Here is an 18,268-nt window from a genome sequence, read left to right on the forward strand (position 1 = left end):
AAGAAATCAGTGGAGAAAAAAAATATGGATGCGACATTAATGTAGCAGGAATAACTTTTTAATGACGGCACAAATATAAAAGCGTCTCAATCGGTTCAGTTTTTTCCTCTTTCACGTCTCACGTGTATATGGCGCCCTCATCTGTCCAATCATAGACATTACACCAGAGTGCATTTAAACAAAACGATACAAAAACGAACAGACAAACATATATACCAGATTTCAGAAATTAAACTGAGTGAAATGACGATGGAGTTTTTATTATTAATAAACCTTTAAATAGATTTTCATTTGTGTTCAAAGGGCTCAGTTTTATTCGACATTTTATCTTTTAGATCTTCTTCCTGCTGCCCGACTGTTCCAGTCCAAAGTGACCATTACATTTTATTTTTACTAAACCAGCAGCTCAAAGTGATTAAAAATGCATTCAAAGATCACAAACTTTGAAGCAGAGTTGTAATAAAATATTTGAATCTGGAACAAATTTCAGTTAATATACTGAGTATGTGTTAATAATTCTGCTGTCTGTCATTTTCTTTTGGAACACATGAAAATAAAAATCAGAATAGCGCTTGGTGTCTCTGTTTGTGTTTTTGCATGTATTTGTGCACATTTTGCCTCGTGTTGTATTTATCTGGTTTTACATCATTGTGTGTTTTCTGTCTCCTCTTTGTTTCACAGCATTTGTCACTGTGGACGATGTTTCGAGTCTCTGCAGCTGTTTTCTCAGTTTTTGACCTTCTTGTTTCCATTTCAGTGTCCCTACAGTCATGATTTAGTCTTTATTGTGTTTTTTCTGCTTCAGATGAAAACATGTTTATGTGTTTATGGCAGTAATCCATCTGCATGTCCAAGGGCCCATCAGCCAGTCTGTGAAGTTTAATGACAGATTTCTGTAGTCGCTCTGAGTCCAGATCGCTTCTCCCTGCTCCTCTGTTCTTTAAAGTTAGTCTGCTTCACTGGTCCCTCTTTGACCTCTGACCTCTGTATGAGAACAGGTGAAGAAGGCTAACAAAGCAGAGAGTTGGGACAGAGACAGGACTACAGGCATAAAATCAAAGTAAAATGTGAGCATCGCTCATTTTTGACTTTCACGCCAAATAACAAATGTATTCTAATAAAACTCATCCATTTAAGTATGTTAAGGTTTAAAGTTAATCATTTACTCCCTGATGTTAGCATTACTCACGCATCAATCGAAATATCTGTGTCCTGAATGAAAACATCATTTATCTCTAGAGGAGGTCCACAATTCAGCTTTTATTCTGAAGCTCCCACTTCCTCCCTTCACACCTGAAGAGGTTTGTGAGCAGGTGAAGCTCTGTTTCTCTGACTCAGCCTGCAGCTGTCAGCAGCCTGTGCAGATCAGTTGAGAGCAGCTTTGAGGAGATGAGGAAGCCTTTTTATAGCTTTACAGTTTTGTGAGGGGCCTCAGGAAACCACTCAGCCACACTAACAGAACATTCAGGGGCACCGAGCTCTTTGTTTCGCCTTTCTCTCCTTTTCTGCCTTATGGACAAAAGTACATTCCTTCACACACGCCTCCGCCTGCATCAGTCCAGACGCTCGGTCCAGCTTTTGGTTTGTCTCGTATGTTACATTTATTGTGCAGACAAACAAGCAAGCCCAGTCAGGCACAAGAAGTAACCGTATTAAAGTACTCGAATACTCTCAGAATCAGACAAAAACCTCGTTTTGCAGTAAAACGTCTCCTGTGGCTGATGCCTGATTCTCAGTCCAGGCCTCTGAGGTCAGACCCAGGGGTGAGGAGTCGTTATGTGAGGGAGAGACTCCAGTATTCTTGTAACATGTGACCATGAAGACAGAGGCGAAGCAAGCAAAGAAAAACAAACCAAGAAGTTCAGAGCGCAACAAAAACAAAAGGACAAGGAAATCCAAAGAGACGAGCCGGTGAGGACAAAAACAGAAACACAAAGCACTCACCCTAAATATGAAGACTGACCCTGTTCTCATTTTATAACCCCTCCTTTGGTTCCTCCACCAGAGACCTGGGGAGGCTTCTCCTCCTCTGTGACCTGGAGGAGGACATAGGAGGGAGGAGTCTGCAGGAGGAGCTATCAGTGAGGACGCACAGGTGTATCCTGTGGAAGTGTTTTAGGTGGAGGGAGATGGGCACTTTGAACAGCGGGTCCTTTTTCTCCACAAACTGTTTCTGTTATTAAAGACGATCAAATGTTCCCCCGTCAAAACCAAACAAACACTTTTTATTATTTTCTCCTTTTGGTCGCGTCTCAAATGAACTCTCAACAGTTTTCAGAAGATTTGTGGGGAGTTATTATAGAGTTAACATAGAGTTATCATAGAGTTATTATAGAGTTATCATAGAGTTATCATAGAGTTATTATAGAGTTATTATAGAGTTAACATAGAGTTATCATAGAGTTATTATAGAGTTATTATAGAGTTAACATAGAGTTATCATAGAGTTATTATAGAGTTAACATAGAGTTATCATAGAGTTATTATAGAGTTATCATAGAGTTATTATAGAGTTATCATAGAGTTATCATAGAGTTATTATAGAGTTATTATAGAGTTAACATAGAGTTATCATAGAGTTATTATAGAGTTATCATAGAGTTATTATAGAGTTAACATAGAGTTATCATAGAGTTATTATAGAGTTATCATAGAGTTATCATAGAGTTATTATAGAGTTATTATAGAGTCAACATAGAGTTATCATAGAGTTAACATAGAGTTATCATAGAGTTATCATAGAGTTATTATAGAGTTATCATAGAGTTATCATAGAGTTAACATAGAGTTATTATAGAGTTAACATAGAGTTATCATAGAGTTAACATAGAGTTAACAGAGTTATCATAGAGTTATCATGGAGTTATTATAGAGTTATCATAGAATTATCATAGAGTTAACATAGAGTTAACAGAGTTATCATAGAGTTATCATGGAGTTATTATAGAGTTATCATAGAATTATCATAGAGTTAACATAGAGTTAACATAGTTATCATAGAGTTATCATGGAGTTATTATAGAGTTATCATAGAATTATCATAGAGTTAACATAGAGTTAACAGAGTTATCATAGAGTTATCATGGAGTTATTATAGAGTTATCATAGAATTATCATAGAGTTAACATAGAGTTAACATAGTTATCATAGAGTTATCATGGAGTTATTATAGAGTTATCATAGAATTATCATAGAGTTAACATAGAGTTAACATAGTTATCATAGAGTTATCATGGAGTTATTATAGAGTTATCATAGAATTATCATAGAGTTAACATAGAGTTAACATAGTTATCATAGAGTTATCATGGAGTTATTATAGAGGTAACATGGCATTATTATGGACTTAATAAGTTCCGTGTTATGGAAGAGTCCCCCTGATGACCCGAGGGCTGCTCAGACTGTTTAGATCCTTTTTCATATTTTTACTCTTTTTCAATATTTTAGTTCACCTCCTATTAATTCATTGTGATATTTTTATTGTATTATTTGTTTAAATGTTAAAACTCTGCTTTAATTATATAATGTCTTTATTCTTTCACCTTAGTTCCCTTTATGTTTCACTGTTAGTTATTATTTTGTATCTCAGTGTTCCAAAGACAGTCCTGCTGTGATACTACATGAGTATAGTGTATGTGTGTGTGAATGTGTGTGTGCGCACTATGAGTTACAGCTTTATTGTATAAAAAGTGTATATAAATAAAGTTTTGCTTGATTGATTAACACACAAAATTTACTTTCAGGTTTTAGATTTTTTTTTTTGTTATTGTTGTTTCTTTATTTTGACAAATTTAGAGATTTATTGGGGAATTATTTTATGAAAGTTCCAGATCATGACGAGAAAAAAGATTTTTCTTGATTTAAATCTGTTGTTTGAGAGTAAAAAGTTTCATCGGCTGGTGAAACGTTTACAGAGGAAACATTTTTATTTTCAATAATCGGGTCTTTTGTATAGTTTTAAAAGACTTTATTTTCATGTTTTAAATGTAAAATCTTCATCTCAAAGAAATTAAAATCAGTCAAATAGTTTATCCCTTATGAAGCTCCACATGCTCGGACTGTTCAGAGCAGCAGGACAACAGAAAAGCTGGTTTTACTTTTTGAAAGCTTTTTGGAAGACTTAATAATATGGAGTCTTAATCTGTCCTGAATGCAGAGGAGTAATAAGTGCGGTATTAAATATGATAGAAATGATGGATGTGTGGGTGGATGGTGCATCGTGGCCTTGGAGCAGCAGGACCTGAGCTTCCATCCTGATTTAATATGTTTTTGCATTCATTCGCTTTTTAAAGAAAGAAAAAGTCATGCGGAGTTTGCTTTTAATAAAACTGCAATAATCCTGCAGTAAAAGTCCCAGCAGGTCCCCCGGAGCGGCCCCGGGCCTCAGATTGAGAACCCGCGGCCACAGTTGACTTGAGCGTGATTAAAAATGAAGCGCCATAGAAACGGGGAGGCCAATGAAGACGCGCGGAGCTGTTTACAGGGGGTGTAGCGTTTCTATGGTTGCCGGTCAAACCTCCTGCAGCAGGTATTAAACTGGAGCCCGCAGCGCGCTGACAGCCGCCACAAACCTCCGCCGAGCAGGAGAAGCAGGACTCCTCCCCAGGTCTCCGTGTGGAGCAGCAGGTGCGCAGACTCACACTCGGCCTCCATCAGTCTGGATTCAACGGGCGCAGCTCAAAGGTGAGTCTGGATCTTTATTCCGAAGGTCATTTATCCTCTTTCTCTCAGCAAGCAAATCAGTACAGAAATGTAGAAATCACACAAGTCCTTCAAGAGTTTGATCGATCGGAGTACAAGAAGCGCAAATCTGCGGATTTTACTGCGCGTAAAAACTTATGAAAGTCCAGAAAGCGGAAAAAATTCAAACTTTATTAAAACAGGACGCGACAACTGAGACCCCTGCGTGCGCGAGCGCGAGCGCGAGTGTGAGTGTGTGTGCGTGTGCGTGTGTGCATGTGTGTGTGCGTGCGCGTGTGTGTGCATGTGTGTGTGCGTGTGTGCATGTTTGTGTGTGTGTGTGTGTGTGTGTGTGTGTGCATGTTTGTGTGTGCGTGTGTGTGTGCATGTTTGTGTGTGTGTGTGTGTGTGTGCGTGTGTGTGTGTGTGCATGTTTGTGTGTGTGTGTGTGTGTGTGTGTGTGTGCATGTTTGTGTGTGTGTGTGTGTGTGCGTGTGTGCGTGTGTGCATGTTTGTGTGTGTGTGTGTGTGTGTGTGCATGTTTGTGTGTGTGTGTGTGTGTGTGTGCATGTTTGTGTGTGTGTGCATGTTTGTGTGTGTGTGTGTGTGTGTGTGTGTGTGTGCATGTTTGTGTGTGTGTGTGTGTGTGTGCGTGTGTGCGTGTGTGCATGTTTGTGTGTGTGTGTGTGTGTGTGTGTGTGCATGTTTGTGTGTGTGTGTGTGTGTGCATGTTTGTGTGTGTGTGTGTGTGTGTGCGTGTGTGTGTGTGTGCATGTTTGTGTGTGCGTGCGTGTGTGTGTGTGTGTGTGCGTGTGCGTGTGCGTGTGTGTGCATGTTTGTGTGTGTGTGTGTGTGTGTGTGTGTGAGAAAAAGTTTGTCCACATCCTGCAGAAAGATGTTGTGGTGTCAGAGTGACGTAACGCTGAGCTGTTGCTTTGAGTGGGTGTCGGGCATGAATGCGTGGATGTGGATTGAGTGCGTGTCCCTTTGCGCGCACACAGAGCTGTTCTCGGGTCATTGTTCTGGCCTTCACTGAAGTGTCGGGTGTGTATTTACAGTCCTGTCAGGAGGTAACAGAGGGAGGAGGAGGAGAAGTAGCTGACACAGAGGAGAGAGCCATGCTGTCCCTGAGCTGTGCCGACCCGTGGGCCGAAGGCTCCGTGGGTCTGGAGGAGGAGGTGGTGACTGCGGCGGCTCAGGCTGAGGAGCGGGACGGAGTCAGCGGCACCGACAGCAGCAGCTGCTCCGTCAGTCTGGACGACAGCCTGACCAGCCTGCAGTGGCTGCAGGAGTTCTCCATCCTCGGCACCAACGTGCCGCATCACACGCACCACCAGCACCACCTGTTCGGCCACCAGCAGCTGGGCTCTGACGCGCCAGCCTCTCCCCTGGCCGGGGATCCCGCCTCCATCGGGATGCCGCTGACCCCGGGGAAGCCCACGGCGGCGGCCTACAGCAGGATGCAGCCACTGCCCGGCATCGTGGCGCACGGACACTGTCCGGACGACGTGGACTACAAAACCAACGCGCACATCAAGCCACCGTATTCCTACGCCACCCTCATCTGCATGGCCATGCAGGCCAGCAAGAAGAGCAAGATCACGCTGTCCTGCATCTACAAATGGATCACCGACAACTTCTGCTACTACCGCCATGCTGACCCCACCTGGCAGGTAACGGACCCCCCACCCACACACACACACAGAGGCAGTCCACCTGAGACAGGATGTGCCACCTGCTGCACTCATTGTGTGAAAATGAGTTTCTCTCAGGTCACATCACAGCTGGATGTGTTTCTGTTTGAGAACAGAGGTCTGGGCCTGCTGCCACTTGGCTTTGTGTGTAATTAATAACTGAGGCCTAAAACACTCAAACTTTAACAGGATTGCACTTTTTGTTTTCCTTTTTTAAGCAGCATAATACCTGAAATCAGCTCAGTAGGAGTAACCGAAGCAGATTCTTTCTCATGAAGGCAGCAGCAGTTTTTCAGAAAACTTTAATTCTGTTGGATCAATGATTGATGAAGCCGTTCGCTGCACTCCCAGAATTTCAGCCTCAGACATTTCAGAGCATTTTGTTATTGTAAGGCAGTACATGGGGCAGATAATATTTAACAAAGGTCACAGGGTCAGCGCTCTGTTTAGACCTGAGTGGAGATGGGCTGGATGGTTGAATGCAAGGATACATTATAACTGACTACAATGCTCTGCTAGCTGTACTTCCTGCACCACAAAAAGCTAAAGTCTGTTGCTGAAAAGACACTTAAAGGTATCTGAACCTAAAAAGCTACATACCAGCAGCTTTATAGCAACTCATGTGTGTTAAAATAAAGATGTAAATATTGTTACCCAAGCCAAAAATGGAAGGATGCCTGAAAATAAAAGAATTAAATTAAGATTAATTTTAAAGGATCATAAAAGGAAACATGAGCGGGCAGGTTAGCTCACAGGTTTAGCAGGTGTGCTAAAGGCAGCATACTGGGATCAGCTCCAACCTGACATCCTTGGCTCTCTGATTTCCTGGCTTGAGGCAAAAAAGGACTTCAGATATAGTACACATGTACCTGTATTACTTTAAAGGAGATTTCTCTGCCATTTATTCTTAGCATGAACATTTAGGAATTCTTTTTGGCTTTTTAGTAACATCCAATTAGTCCTAGAATTTCACTCACTAAAACTGGAGCTCAGACCTGTTGGACGGTCTGTTAGTGCAGTAACTTCACAGCATCCATATTATTGGTTAGATAATTAAAAAGGCTCCAACAGCACAAACATGGTCCAGAGATTTAGTTCAGGGTCTCTAGCTAGCTGAGGAGAAGCCTAGCAGACAGCTAGCAGACAGCCGCCTGTGTCACCATACACCTGTCAGTCACAGAGGCCACGCCTCTAATAATGCAAACTGTAATCCAGAGTTATCCAAACATTCTCCCTTGTACAGTTATGAGGGGGGAAATTATCTACACAGACTGAAACAGTTTTTGTAAACATGTTACTACCATTATGCTAAGCTAAGCTAACTGTTAAGCCAGGCTGCAGCTTCAAATGTGCTGAACACAAATAAGAGCAACATCAATCTGATGATCTGAGCTGAATGAAGACAGTGTGTGAGCTGTTATTTAAAATATACATTCCTCCTTCCAGAACTCGATCCGACACAACCTCTCGCTCAACAAGTGCTTCATCAAGGTGCCGCGGCAGAAGGACGAGCCTGGGAAGGGGGGTTTCTGGAAGATTGACCCGCAGTATGCTGAGCGCCTCCTGAGTGGTGCCTACAAGAAGAGACGAATGCCGCCCGTCCAGATCAACCCGGCCCTGCGGAACAGACTCGGGGTGAACATGCAGCCTCAGCCCAGAGGGCAGATCGGGCTTTGCGTCAACCCAGAGTCCCAAAGGCTTCTTCGAGAGTTCGAAGAGGCAACGGGGGCTGATCAGAATTGGGACCCCCATCTGGCTGAGGGGACCATGCTGGGGTCCTGGCCAGTGGTCAGGGGAAGGAGTGGGCTCAAGAGGAAGCAGGGCTCTAGAAATGGTGCTGCCAAAGCCCCCCGTCGGTCCAGCTCCCCTCTGCTCTCCATGGATGAACAGAAGGAGATTGGACCTCTGAAGGGAGACTTCGACTGGGACGCCCTTCTGGATTCTGCCCTCAGCGGGGAGCTCACTTTGGAAGGTGGTGAGCCTCTGAGCCCCATCATGAAAGAGGAGGACCTAACAGTGCGGGGAACCCACATTTCTCCTGTTGAAGCCCCTGCAGGCTCAGCAGAGGCAGAGAGGAGTAACAACATGTCTGACTTTGATGAGGAGACCTTCCTTGCCACAGCCTTCCTGGAGAACCCCTGGCCAGAAGAGGAGGCGGATCATGGCCGCAGTGATTTCCTCTGTAGCTCCACCGTCAACTTAGACCAGCTGTTTGGGCTCGAGGACCCATTAGGTGGGGACCCCAGCAGCAGGATGGACACCCTCCTTTAAGGAATAATTTCCAGGTCGTCTTACAAACTAAGAACGCTTCTCAACACAACCTGGGAATAAAATACTCTTTTTTTATCCTCATGCAAGCTTAACCGTCCTTTTCAAGATGTTTAAAGTATTTTTAGAGAAACATTTTTACGCAGGTTCAATGCTGGAAATAAACACTCAATGCCTACCGAACAATGATGCCACAATGTACAGCAGCAGTTCATATTCCACAGAGAAACTACACTGAATGTTTTTTTCCTTTTTTTTGTGAAATGACAGTTTTCAGAGTGAAGGCCTGGACACACCAGAAGGCAGCACGGTAATTTTAGCGTCATGTTTCCCTTCGTGTGTTTGTGAGAACACGGGGCCAGGGGTGGACGGTGTTCCTGCTAAACGAGTTTCACATAATGATGTAAACATTTGTTTAAACTACATTTCCAGCGGTCATTACCCCTCACAAGCACTGATTGCTGCCATTCAGTAAGCTTCCAGAAGTTGGCCAATCATTGAGCTGTTAGGGAGGGTGTAGTTTAAAGATGCTGGAGCTAAATGCAAGTAGACTTTATTTCTAGTTTAATGTCCATTCAAACTGATTCAGACGTTTATGTTCTTACATAGAGCTCCTACAGATAATGCTAATAAGTTAGCCAGTCACTAGTCCACTCAATCATAACAGGAAGATGAGAACCCCCAAAATAAACTCTCTCAAAACTACACAAAAACACTGACAGTTCGTTATGTTTTATACTCGGTTTACCACTACGGAAAAGTGTGGATTTGGCTGCATGTGGTCTCTGGCAGTTGATATTGTGAAATTACTTAGAATAGGAACACAATGCCACACCACAACCTTGTTGTGCTTGCTTTGGTTGCTAGCAGGTTGCTCTTCCCACCAGCAGTTTGCATGGAACTTGTCTGCAAACACACGTCAACTACTCACCAAGCGGTAATGAAACTGTGAGAAGTGCGACGCTAACTGGAATCAGAGGCCGTATGGCTTTTCATTTTGGCGATAAAGCACAACTTTTATTTTATACAATCCACCGGCAACCAAAACCACTCCATCTGATCAGAGAGGTCCACATTTTCTTTCAGAAATAAACAGCTAACAGCATGAATCCACCAATCGGCACAATTTTATTGGAATAAATTGATCTCTGGTGTGACCAGGCCTTACAGACGACACAACATGGTCTCTGTTTACATCACGAAAGTGTTTTATTGTGAAAAAGGAGATCATGTTGCCTGAAAGATATTTTCAGTGAACAGTTGATCAACTAAGACTTTTTTTTAATTGTTAAAGTGGAATCAGGAGTAATGCTACGACAGACTGATGATGAGATTTTTGCCAAATTATGTTCTGTGTAGATGTGATTTACTCATTTAGTTTTCTTGTCTTTTTTTGGCGTGGGATTTTTTTGGTACTAACTCTTTATTTTCAGAATGAACTAGCACAACTTTAACAAATTATTCATGTTAGCTTAACTTTTTCCAGAAAAACAGACTGACATATATGGCTTGTAGAAGTAACGGCTTTCTTTCTTCCTTCCTGTGACTTTGTAGCCGGTAGATATAAAGAAACGCAGCAGAGGACGCATCACAGCTTCGCGGTGTAAAAGTTAAAATAAACACAAAGCAGCCTGAGGCAAAATTCTCCAACAAAGAATCATTAGGAGCACAGTTTAAAGAGGCCACGGTGGCTTGTAAATGAATACCTGACCTTCTATGTGCCAAGAACAACACTTGGGACTCGACGGGGCGGCCGTGCGCGTTTTACTGCAATGAGGAAATGTTTTTGTGTTGGTGTGCGATAAAGTTGGGGACTGCTGGACGTGAACAAAAGAGCTCGCTGGATTCAGACTAAACCAAATCACGCTGCATAAGGACGGGGACAGTCTTTAACTGCTGAGATGCAGTAACTGTTCTCTAAACATGTGTGAAAGTGCAATCATTGTACAGTGATATTTGTTATATGTTACAGTCATTTGTTGGAGTCCATTCATGCTGTTTACTTCAGAGAGACCAGGCTCACTGTTTTGTGTATTCGGAGGTGTGAATACACTCGAGGGACTCTCAGTAAAACCAGCTATGGTTGTGTTTTAGCTCGTCTCAATCAAATAACACTTTAAACCACAATAATGGGATCTTACCTCATGATTGGTTCTATGCTGATGTTTAAACGCTCATGTATTCTTCTACCTTTTTGTTTTTATTTTATTTTTCAACTTTTCTTTGACAATAAAAAATGTTTTACTGCATCTCGCCTGTCTACTTGACACATTTCCTCATTTTTAGTCATGAAGGCTCTTTCAGTTTGACTGCCAAAAAAGGCAGTTCACGGTCCTCAGAGGATAAACTCTTCTATCAAAAACCTCCAAGCCTCTCACTCATCCAGTCACACGTAAAGTTAATGTAAAGGCTGAAATGTTTTAAAGGCATTCGTGGTCCCCAGAGGATAATCAAAATGACTTTTGAATCTTTAACTTTTCTCTAGTCCAACCACGAGGTTATCGTCTAAGAAGAACAGCTCCACGGCTCTGGTGGGGATTCCTCTGGCATGTTTAGATATTCGTGGTCCCCAGAGGGTGAATCTTAATGATCTCAACTGTAACAGCTAATCTGTAGCACAGTTATTCTGTAAAGTCTGGAAAGGCATTTGTGGTCCTGGGAGGGTGACTTCCTGCATGCTAACGGTCTGGACTGCTGTGACACTCGAGCTTTAACTCAAATAATTTTGGTGATGCCATGACCACAACTAGACCAAGCTTTCACTCATTTATTAAAATACATCAACTCCTGCTTGTTGGATTGGTACATAACTCATTCAAAGTCCCCCGAGGGTGAATCCTAAGGCTGGTGGTTATGAAACAGGAAGTTTTTCTCTTAAAACAGTCACTCTGGATGGATTGTGATGATAGTTTCTACAGATATTCATAAAAGAGCTTTTTCTTTTTCATCAGCCGGTCTATGACTGTGATGGTCGAGGTATTCAAATGGGAACAGGACAGCCCTGATGTTTTGTCTGGATATTCTTGGTTTCTGCAGGATACATTTGAGTGATTTTCTGATAGCTTTTCACTATGCTGTGTCCTATCGACTCAACAGATCAGTCTGTAAGGAGTAGTGGTTTGTTCCCTGAGGATGAACCCCATCCTTAGCTGTTGGATGGATGTGATGAAGATTCATGCAGAGCTTCGTGCCATTTTCCACGAAGCGCTGCGCATTTGATATTTTCCAAGAGTATTATTTTCTACGATCTACTTTATGGATGCTGAAATATTCGGCTTCTCGATAGTTTGTATTTTATTTTATTTATTATTTCAGCTTTAGTTTTTATTATTTGAAAATATTTCGTTACATTGACAGTTTTAGTATGTTTTTATTCAGTCTGGATATCACAGTATAAACAGAACATTTAAAAGCAGTGGACTAAACCCTCATCAGACAGTAAACAAGTTAACAAATACCAAATCCACAGATATTTCTGCTGTAATTTTATTTTACTGTAGTTTCCAAGATCACTAAAATTATTTTAGTTGGTTTAAATAGATTTTTTAAATCTAGCGTTTATGTTTACATGGGTCCGATTTTGAGCGCCCGAGGATAACCTTAAATGACTTTGGTCCTCTGTTATATTTAAAATCCATCAGCAGCTTTTTTTCTCGGGACTTCATGTTCCCCTCAGGATGAAATATTATAATTTGAGACTTTTCATTGAGATGTATTTTAATTTATGGTGCAGTTTTACCACATTTATTGGCTTATGACCTGAATGAAATGACGATGAGCAAACAGGGTAATCTGAAACAGTCGCCGTGCTGAGCTGCTAATCATCAGCACGTTGTCATTGTGAGCATGCCTCCGGGGCTGTTTCATGGCTACGTGGTATGTCTTGTTTTCTCCTGCTCGCTGTCTGTTTCGGCCCTCACCCCCCTCTGCTTTAGTGCGCCTGGGCGTGAGATTTACGCTGCTCTTTTCCTGCTCGTCTCTTTTGGGGCTCTCGGTGTGTTCAGGCAGTAGATGGGTAATAGTAGCGGGGGGTGGCTGGGTTTCTGTTTCAGGGCTTTGTCTGTGCTCAGTCAAACTCTTGTTCCCCATGAAGCTCAGATCTGTGGTCCCTCATTGGGGCGGTGTGGGGTCTAACGGGGACAAGTGTCCCACGGCCCCATATATCACGGCCTGTCTGCCCCGCTGTAGACCACACCGTCACTCCCTGACCCTGCCGCAGATTAGCTAGGTGGCTCGCGTTCAGAGCATCAGATGAATAGCCGCAGCAATCAAATGCAAATACGTAGAATTTAAGAAGCCTGCGTTCCCCCCCCGGGGTCGTGAACAGACGGGCTCTCTGTGAGCGAGCGTGTCTGTCTGTGGTCACTGATGAGGTAATGACGGCAGAGGGATGAAGGGAAAAGATAAAGTGCTGTAACGCTACACCTCTGCATGATGGACACCCAACACTCCTGTGGAAGAGCAGGATCCTGCATCTTCATGCCCAGCCCCGCAGCCTTTTTCCTGGAAAGGGGAGCTGCTGTCCCCCCCCCCCCCCCAGCCAGAGCTCCATGTAGGCCCCCCGCAGCGCTATTACCTGCTGGACGGAGCTCTCCAGCTGGATCGCAGGGCTCATAATTATAATGCAGCAGGCTGGTTAGATGAGATGCCGTGGTAACCTGATGCAGGTATTATTCTCCGGCCCTGCTGACGGCTGCAGGTAAGAGGAGCCACCTGCTGAAACGCTAACCCTCGCCGCTTCTTCCAACAAGAAACGCTGCAAACTGAAAGTGCTAAACGCCAACACCCGATGTGGCCGGGCTGACGATGCAGCCACTTACAGCAGGCTTCAGCAGAAGAGAGCAGGGTGCCTGCCAAAACCTCAGAGAAAATGAGGTTTTCTAATCATTTAGATTAGAAAACCTCATTTTCATCAACCTCATTAACCTCAGATTAATAGTTCCTTGTATGTGAAGATTGTCCCTTATTTTCTTGTTTTATATGATTGTAAAATATGATCGAAAGCATTTAGTTCTGACACAGCTGACAGGGATGATAATTGGCAGGTTCACAGACCTGACGGTTTCTGAAGCCTCAGGATGCGGATCAGAGGTAAAGCACGGACCGCCTCGTCCTTCCCAAACTAGCAGACTTGAAACCAGCAGCTGACACCATTACGACATTTAAAAAAGCCATCTTGACATGTTTTTGGATGCTTCACATTCAGCGCAGACAACGGTGCAACACAACAATGACACTCGAGTGAGATTTCACGACGAATCACCTGGTCAGCCTGTGACTGTCCGGGTGCTCTGAGCTCAGGTTTAGTCAGTCTCAGCTCTTGTGAGCAGTCAGGATGTCTCCACTCCTGCAAGCTGCACTGCCGAATGAGGGATCTGCAGCTTATCTGCAAGATGTGAAACGGTGGACAGACGAGAAGCGGCGGGGAATACATCTTTTTTCACACAGCTAATGAAAAGCCTGTTGCCGGGGTAACTGCTGGTACCATTGTCATGTAGGACTGGAGGGAGCGGGGATGGGTGACGGTCTGTTCCTGGTGCTATGGAGGCTGTCGGGTTGATTAGGGCTGAGGAGGGATGTTGTGGATGGAGCCCCAGATTTATTGCAGCAGGGTTTTTGTGAAAGTTCACTTACCTCACCAAAGTGAGGCTCCAGAGAACAGACCCCCAAAGTGCAATGGCACAGGAAGAATTCTTCAGCTCCTTTACTTATGTAAAAGTACCAATATATCAGATTAACAACATGCCGTTACAAGGAAAAGTCCTGCTTTAAATCCTGCTTAAAGGAGAGTTTTGGCATGCTTGTTCGCACTCTTTTCTCTTTGTTAAATATCATTTCCACCTTAAGAAGCATCTGCGAGTTCATGGAGGAGTTCATGGAGCAGCATCAGGATCTATGGGTCCCTTTATGAGGTCTCACTAATGAAAATTACACAAATTAAAAAATGAAAAATGTTTTCTCTCCATAACTTTGAAAATACTCACAGTGTGAAGGTAGGACTCCATGCAACTTCAAGACAGTCGCTCCACCTCAAATCCTGCTCCATCATTTGCATGAAGACTATGGTCCAAAGTTTGAACAAATATAGTGATTGCTGTCAGATTTTAGCTTCCTTTACCAAATACTTTCTTAGATATATGTTTCTGAAAAATGCTCCTTTGAGCCACTCACAGGCCATTGTTTTGCGCACTGAAACTCACGTTTGAACATGAATATCTCAAAAACCATTAAAGATAAAAGTCTGTTTTTTTCACTCATCTTTATTGCAAAAGACAAATAGTGGTAATTTCTGAACAGTATATCATCATATTTCATAATAATGCAAAAATAAAAGACACAATTCTCTTAACTTTAATTTTTTTTGTCACAAAAACAAAGAAAATTGTATTTTTATTCAACTTTCATGTTGGATTGAGTAAATATTACAGTCCGTACCACATAAACAAAAATATCAACAGATCGAACTTTCCAGATTTACACAGAAAATAATTAAATATGTGGACATTTGTAATTTAAAAAATTGTTTGGACAAATACGATGATTTCTATGAAATGGTTGATGTTGAGGGGTCCATCACAATGTAGGTATAAAGGACACCTTTCATGTGCTCTAACTGGATTTGAACAGTGACCCATCTCACATGCTGACATGAGCCTTGAAGATCTGCCCGAGATGCACGTCATTAAATCAACGATCGGAGGCACCAACACTCATTCCTGCCCCTCCACAGTCAACAGGTGACTTACTTACATGCAAACTCCTCATCAGGACGATGGAAGAGTGCCGGTGGCTCAGTAAACACATAGAAAGCATTTTACTGCTGCAGCTTCTCCGTCACCTGATGTGATATTTATTGCTCTCTCTTCCTGCTGTTTGTGTTGCGTTGAAACATGTGAAGACGCGTCTTATCTTACTGTCACAGCAGCGCATGAAAAATCAACACCATAAAATCAAACAGAGTGGCTCTCAGCTTTTAGGGGCTGCTCGTCTGTTTGCTCAGACTATGCTGTGAAAACACCTGTGATCAGGTTTGAAACACCCAAAGAGCACATCAGTCGGCATTTTAAATACAATGCACTGTAAGCTAAATAAACAGCTATAAGGCAGATTTGGTGACATTTACTGTACATCTCCCACTGAACTTTATCTACATATTTACATTCTCTGAGTGTATTTACTGTATATAGCAACCATTTGTAAACAGTAGACACAACTCTTGTTTTTATTTGTACACTATTTATTTCTATGTATTTATTTTATTTTCCTTGATGATGATCATGATGAAGATGGAGCTGGCACAGCTGGCAGCCCTAACCCAATTTCCCTCGGGATGAATAAAGTATTATCAATCAATCAATCAATCAATCAATCAATCAATCAATCAATCAATCAATCAATCAATCAATCAATCAATCCTTGTGCGGACGTAACATGTTAATGTATTGTTTGAGAAAGTTTAAATAAATGAGTTTAATATGAAGCAGCTTAATGACAGGGAGCACATGCTTTTAACATCAGCCATATTTGTTGTGGTTATGATACTCAGATATTCCCGGATGATCTGATATGGTCGTGTTGGTGTTGATCCTGGAACAACATAGTAAATATTAAGATGGCGCTGGAGTGACGGCAGCCTTTCCAAGTAGCTCTATCTAATCTAATCTAATCTAATCTAAATGTTGTTCCAGGATAGGGTTGCCAACTCCCTGAAAGATAAATAAGGGACACCTCGTGGCAACCCAGTTGTCTTCACCCTTCCCAGTGTGGTAGCTCTTTCTTTTGTGTGTGAAATTAGTTTTTAAGCATTTGACTTGAATTTGATTTAAGCAGATGCATATTCTTTGTGATATGAACACATGGCAAACAAATGATCATTTAGCCATTTATTTTTAGCTCAAAATGACAACATTAACACAGTAAAACAGGTCTCTTTCTTAAACAGAAGCCTGTCATGCTTAACTTTTGAGAATATAAGTAAATCTTTCTTTAAAAGAACTCTGTCCTGCTTAACTTAAAATTATATAAATTAATAGAAAACAATAGAAAGAAAAATATTCTTGTAACAGTGCACATATAGTGCATTTAGTACAATTGGCTTCAGTTGAGGTATTATTTCAGCTTTTCTAAAGCTAATCAGCTGCTCCTGTTTGTAAACCCGCTTGTTGCCATGATTACACATCTTAACTCATCATCATTATTCATCTATGTATTACTTTTATGTATTAGTCATCTATTTGTTGTAATCATCCATCCTTGCAGTTGTTTATTACACAAAATAAATTATATTATCACACTTCTGGCCACATAGCGCTGATATTCACTGCACATGCCCATATTAACCTTAACCAGAGGGTTTAAACAACAAACCAGTGTTTACATACCATATCTGCTTCTGCCGTGGCCTGGTGGACAAGAAATTGGTTAAGGGTTCCCCGAGCTGTCACGCCCCTCATGTTCTTCATGTGCCCACCACTAGAAGCATGCCTATGGAAAAAGTGCGCCAGCACACAGTGCAGTGCGCTTTAAAGGTGTTATCGTGCACTTTCCCAGCCAGGTGTTTTTCCCATTCCTCCCTGTGCTTTTGCAGCCTTTTTTTCCTTTCTCTGAGCGAACAAACATTGCTGCTCTAATGCTGGGCTCACACTGTGCGGTTTTTGGCCCATTTTGAGACGATTTTTGAGTCGTGCGACCGATTTGGTGATCGGACCGATTTTGGCCTTCATCGTGCGTCGTGTAGTATACGTGGGGTAACGAGAAGCGATTAACACCTCACGACCAGCTCCCGATCATCAATCGCTCGTGAGGGTGTCACCGCAGCCGCTCACACTGCTCACGCGCTAACACGTAAACGTTGGTGTAAAAGATGGAGCAGCACGGCTGTGCAGCGTGTGATCTGGACACAAGCGATGGAGGCACAACTTGTAGAACTTTGGAAAGCTCATCCGAGTCTTTTCGATGTGGCATCACAAAATTATCACGACCACAACAACCGTGAAAATAGTTGGATTTACACTGCTGCTCATTCACAGCTGATCAATGTTTTTCATTAGCAATTTAGCAAAGTTGATGGTGGTGGTGTGTCTGTGTGAGTGAAAGACAGAGGGAGAGCGAGCGACAGATTTTCTGTTATAACCTTCATGTTATGGAGGCACAGTGTGAGCACTCAGGTCGCATCAGAGCATCGGGCCGTATAGTGTGAGACCTGCATCGTGACCTACCAACGTCTAACCCCTGTGAGTCAATCGTGCAGTTTGAGCAGGAGCTGAATAACGTGACTGAAAAAATCGCACAGTGTCTGCCCAGCTTTAGGTGTACTGTCGTCCGAGACTTGCACCGCAGTGTCGGCGTTTGTTCCCCTGTTGGCCATGCTTCTTGTTGTGGTCATCTGTTGTCTTCCGGTATTTTCTCCGTAAGCGACCTTTCCTCGACCAATGAGATGAGCGGTAATCTGAATTGTCATACTCGTCATAAGTGTGCTGTCAGCTCATTGGTCACAAAGCAGGAGAGGGGCTGGGAATTATGATTTCAAACAAAGCGTTAATTCCATAAACATTTATAGACTACTTTTGATTCTCACTGTATTACGGGACAAAGTGCGTCCCTTATTAGCTCAATACGGGACGTGT

General features: G+C 42.6%; 1 protein-coding gene across 1 annotated transcript; it reads left to right on the plus strand.

Moving 5' to 3' along the window:
- The first annotated feature begins 4,522 nt into the window (after positions 1-4,522).
- Positions 4,523-10,891, plus strand: foxj1a (forkhead box J1a). The gene is made up of 3 exons (XM_085455145.1): positions 4,523-4,683; positions 5,739-6,353; positions 7,821-10,891. Exons 2-3 carry the CDS (start codon positions 5,799-5,801, stop codon positions 8,643-8,645), a joined length of 1,380 nt encoding a protein of 459 aa, XP_085311271.1. The 5' UTR covers positions 4,523-4,683; positions 5,739-5,798; the 3' UTR covers positions 8,646-10,891.
- The last annotated feature ends 7,377 nt before the right edge of the window (positions 10,892-18,268 follow it).

The sequence above is a fragment of the Copadichromis virginalis genome, linkage group LG4 (genome assembly GCF_057382275.1).
Source record: "Copadichromis virginalis isolate Kocher_CV1m ecotype Utaka linkage group LG4, C_Virginalis_male_GT1.1, whole genome shotgun sequence".
Classification (NCBI taxonomy): Eukaryota; Metazoa; Chordata; class Actinopteri; order Cichliformes; family Cichlidae; genus Copadichromis; species Copadichromis virginalis.

Excerpts from the sequence above, each read along its gene's own strand:
- foxj1a (XM_085455145.1), top strand. The coding sequence starts at position 5,799 with ATGCTGTCCCTGAGCTGTGCCGACCCGTGGGCCGAAGGCTCCGTGGGT. Across the intron at positions 6,354-7,820 it reads ATGCTGACCCCACCTGGCAG|AACTCGATCCGACACAACCT; the intron begins GTAACGGACCCC and ends TCCTCCTTCCAG.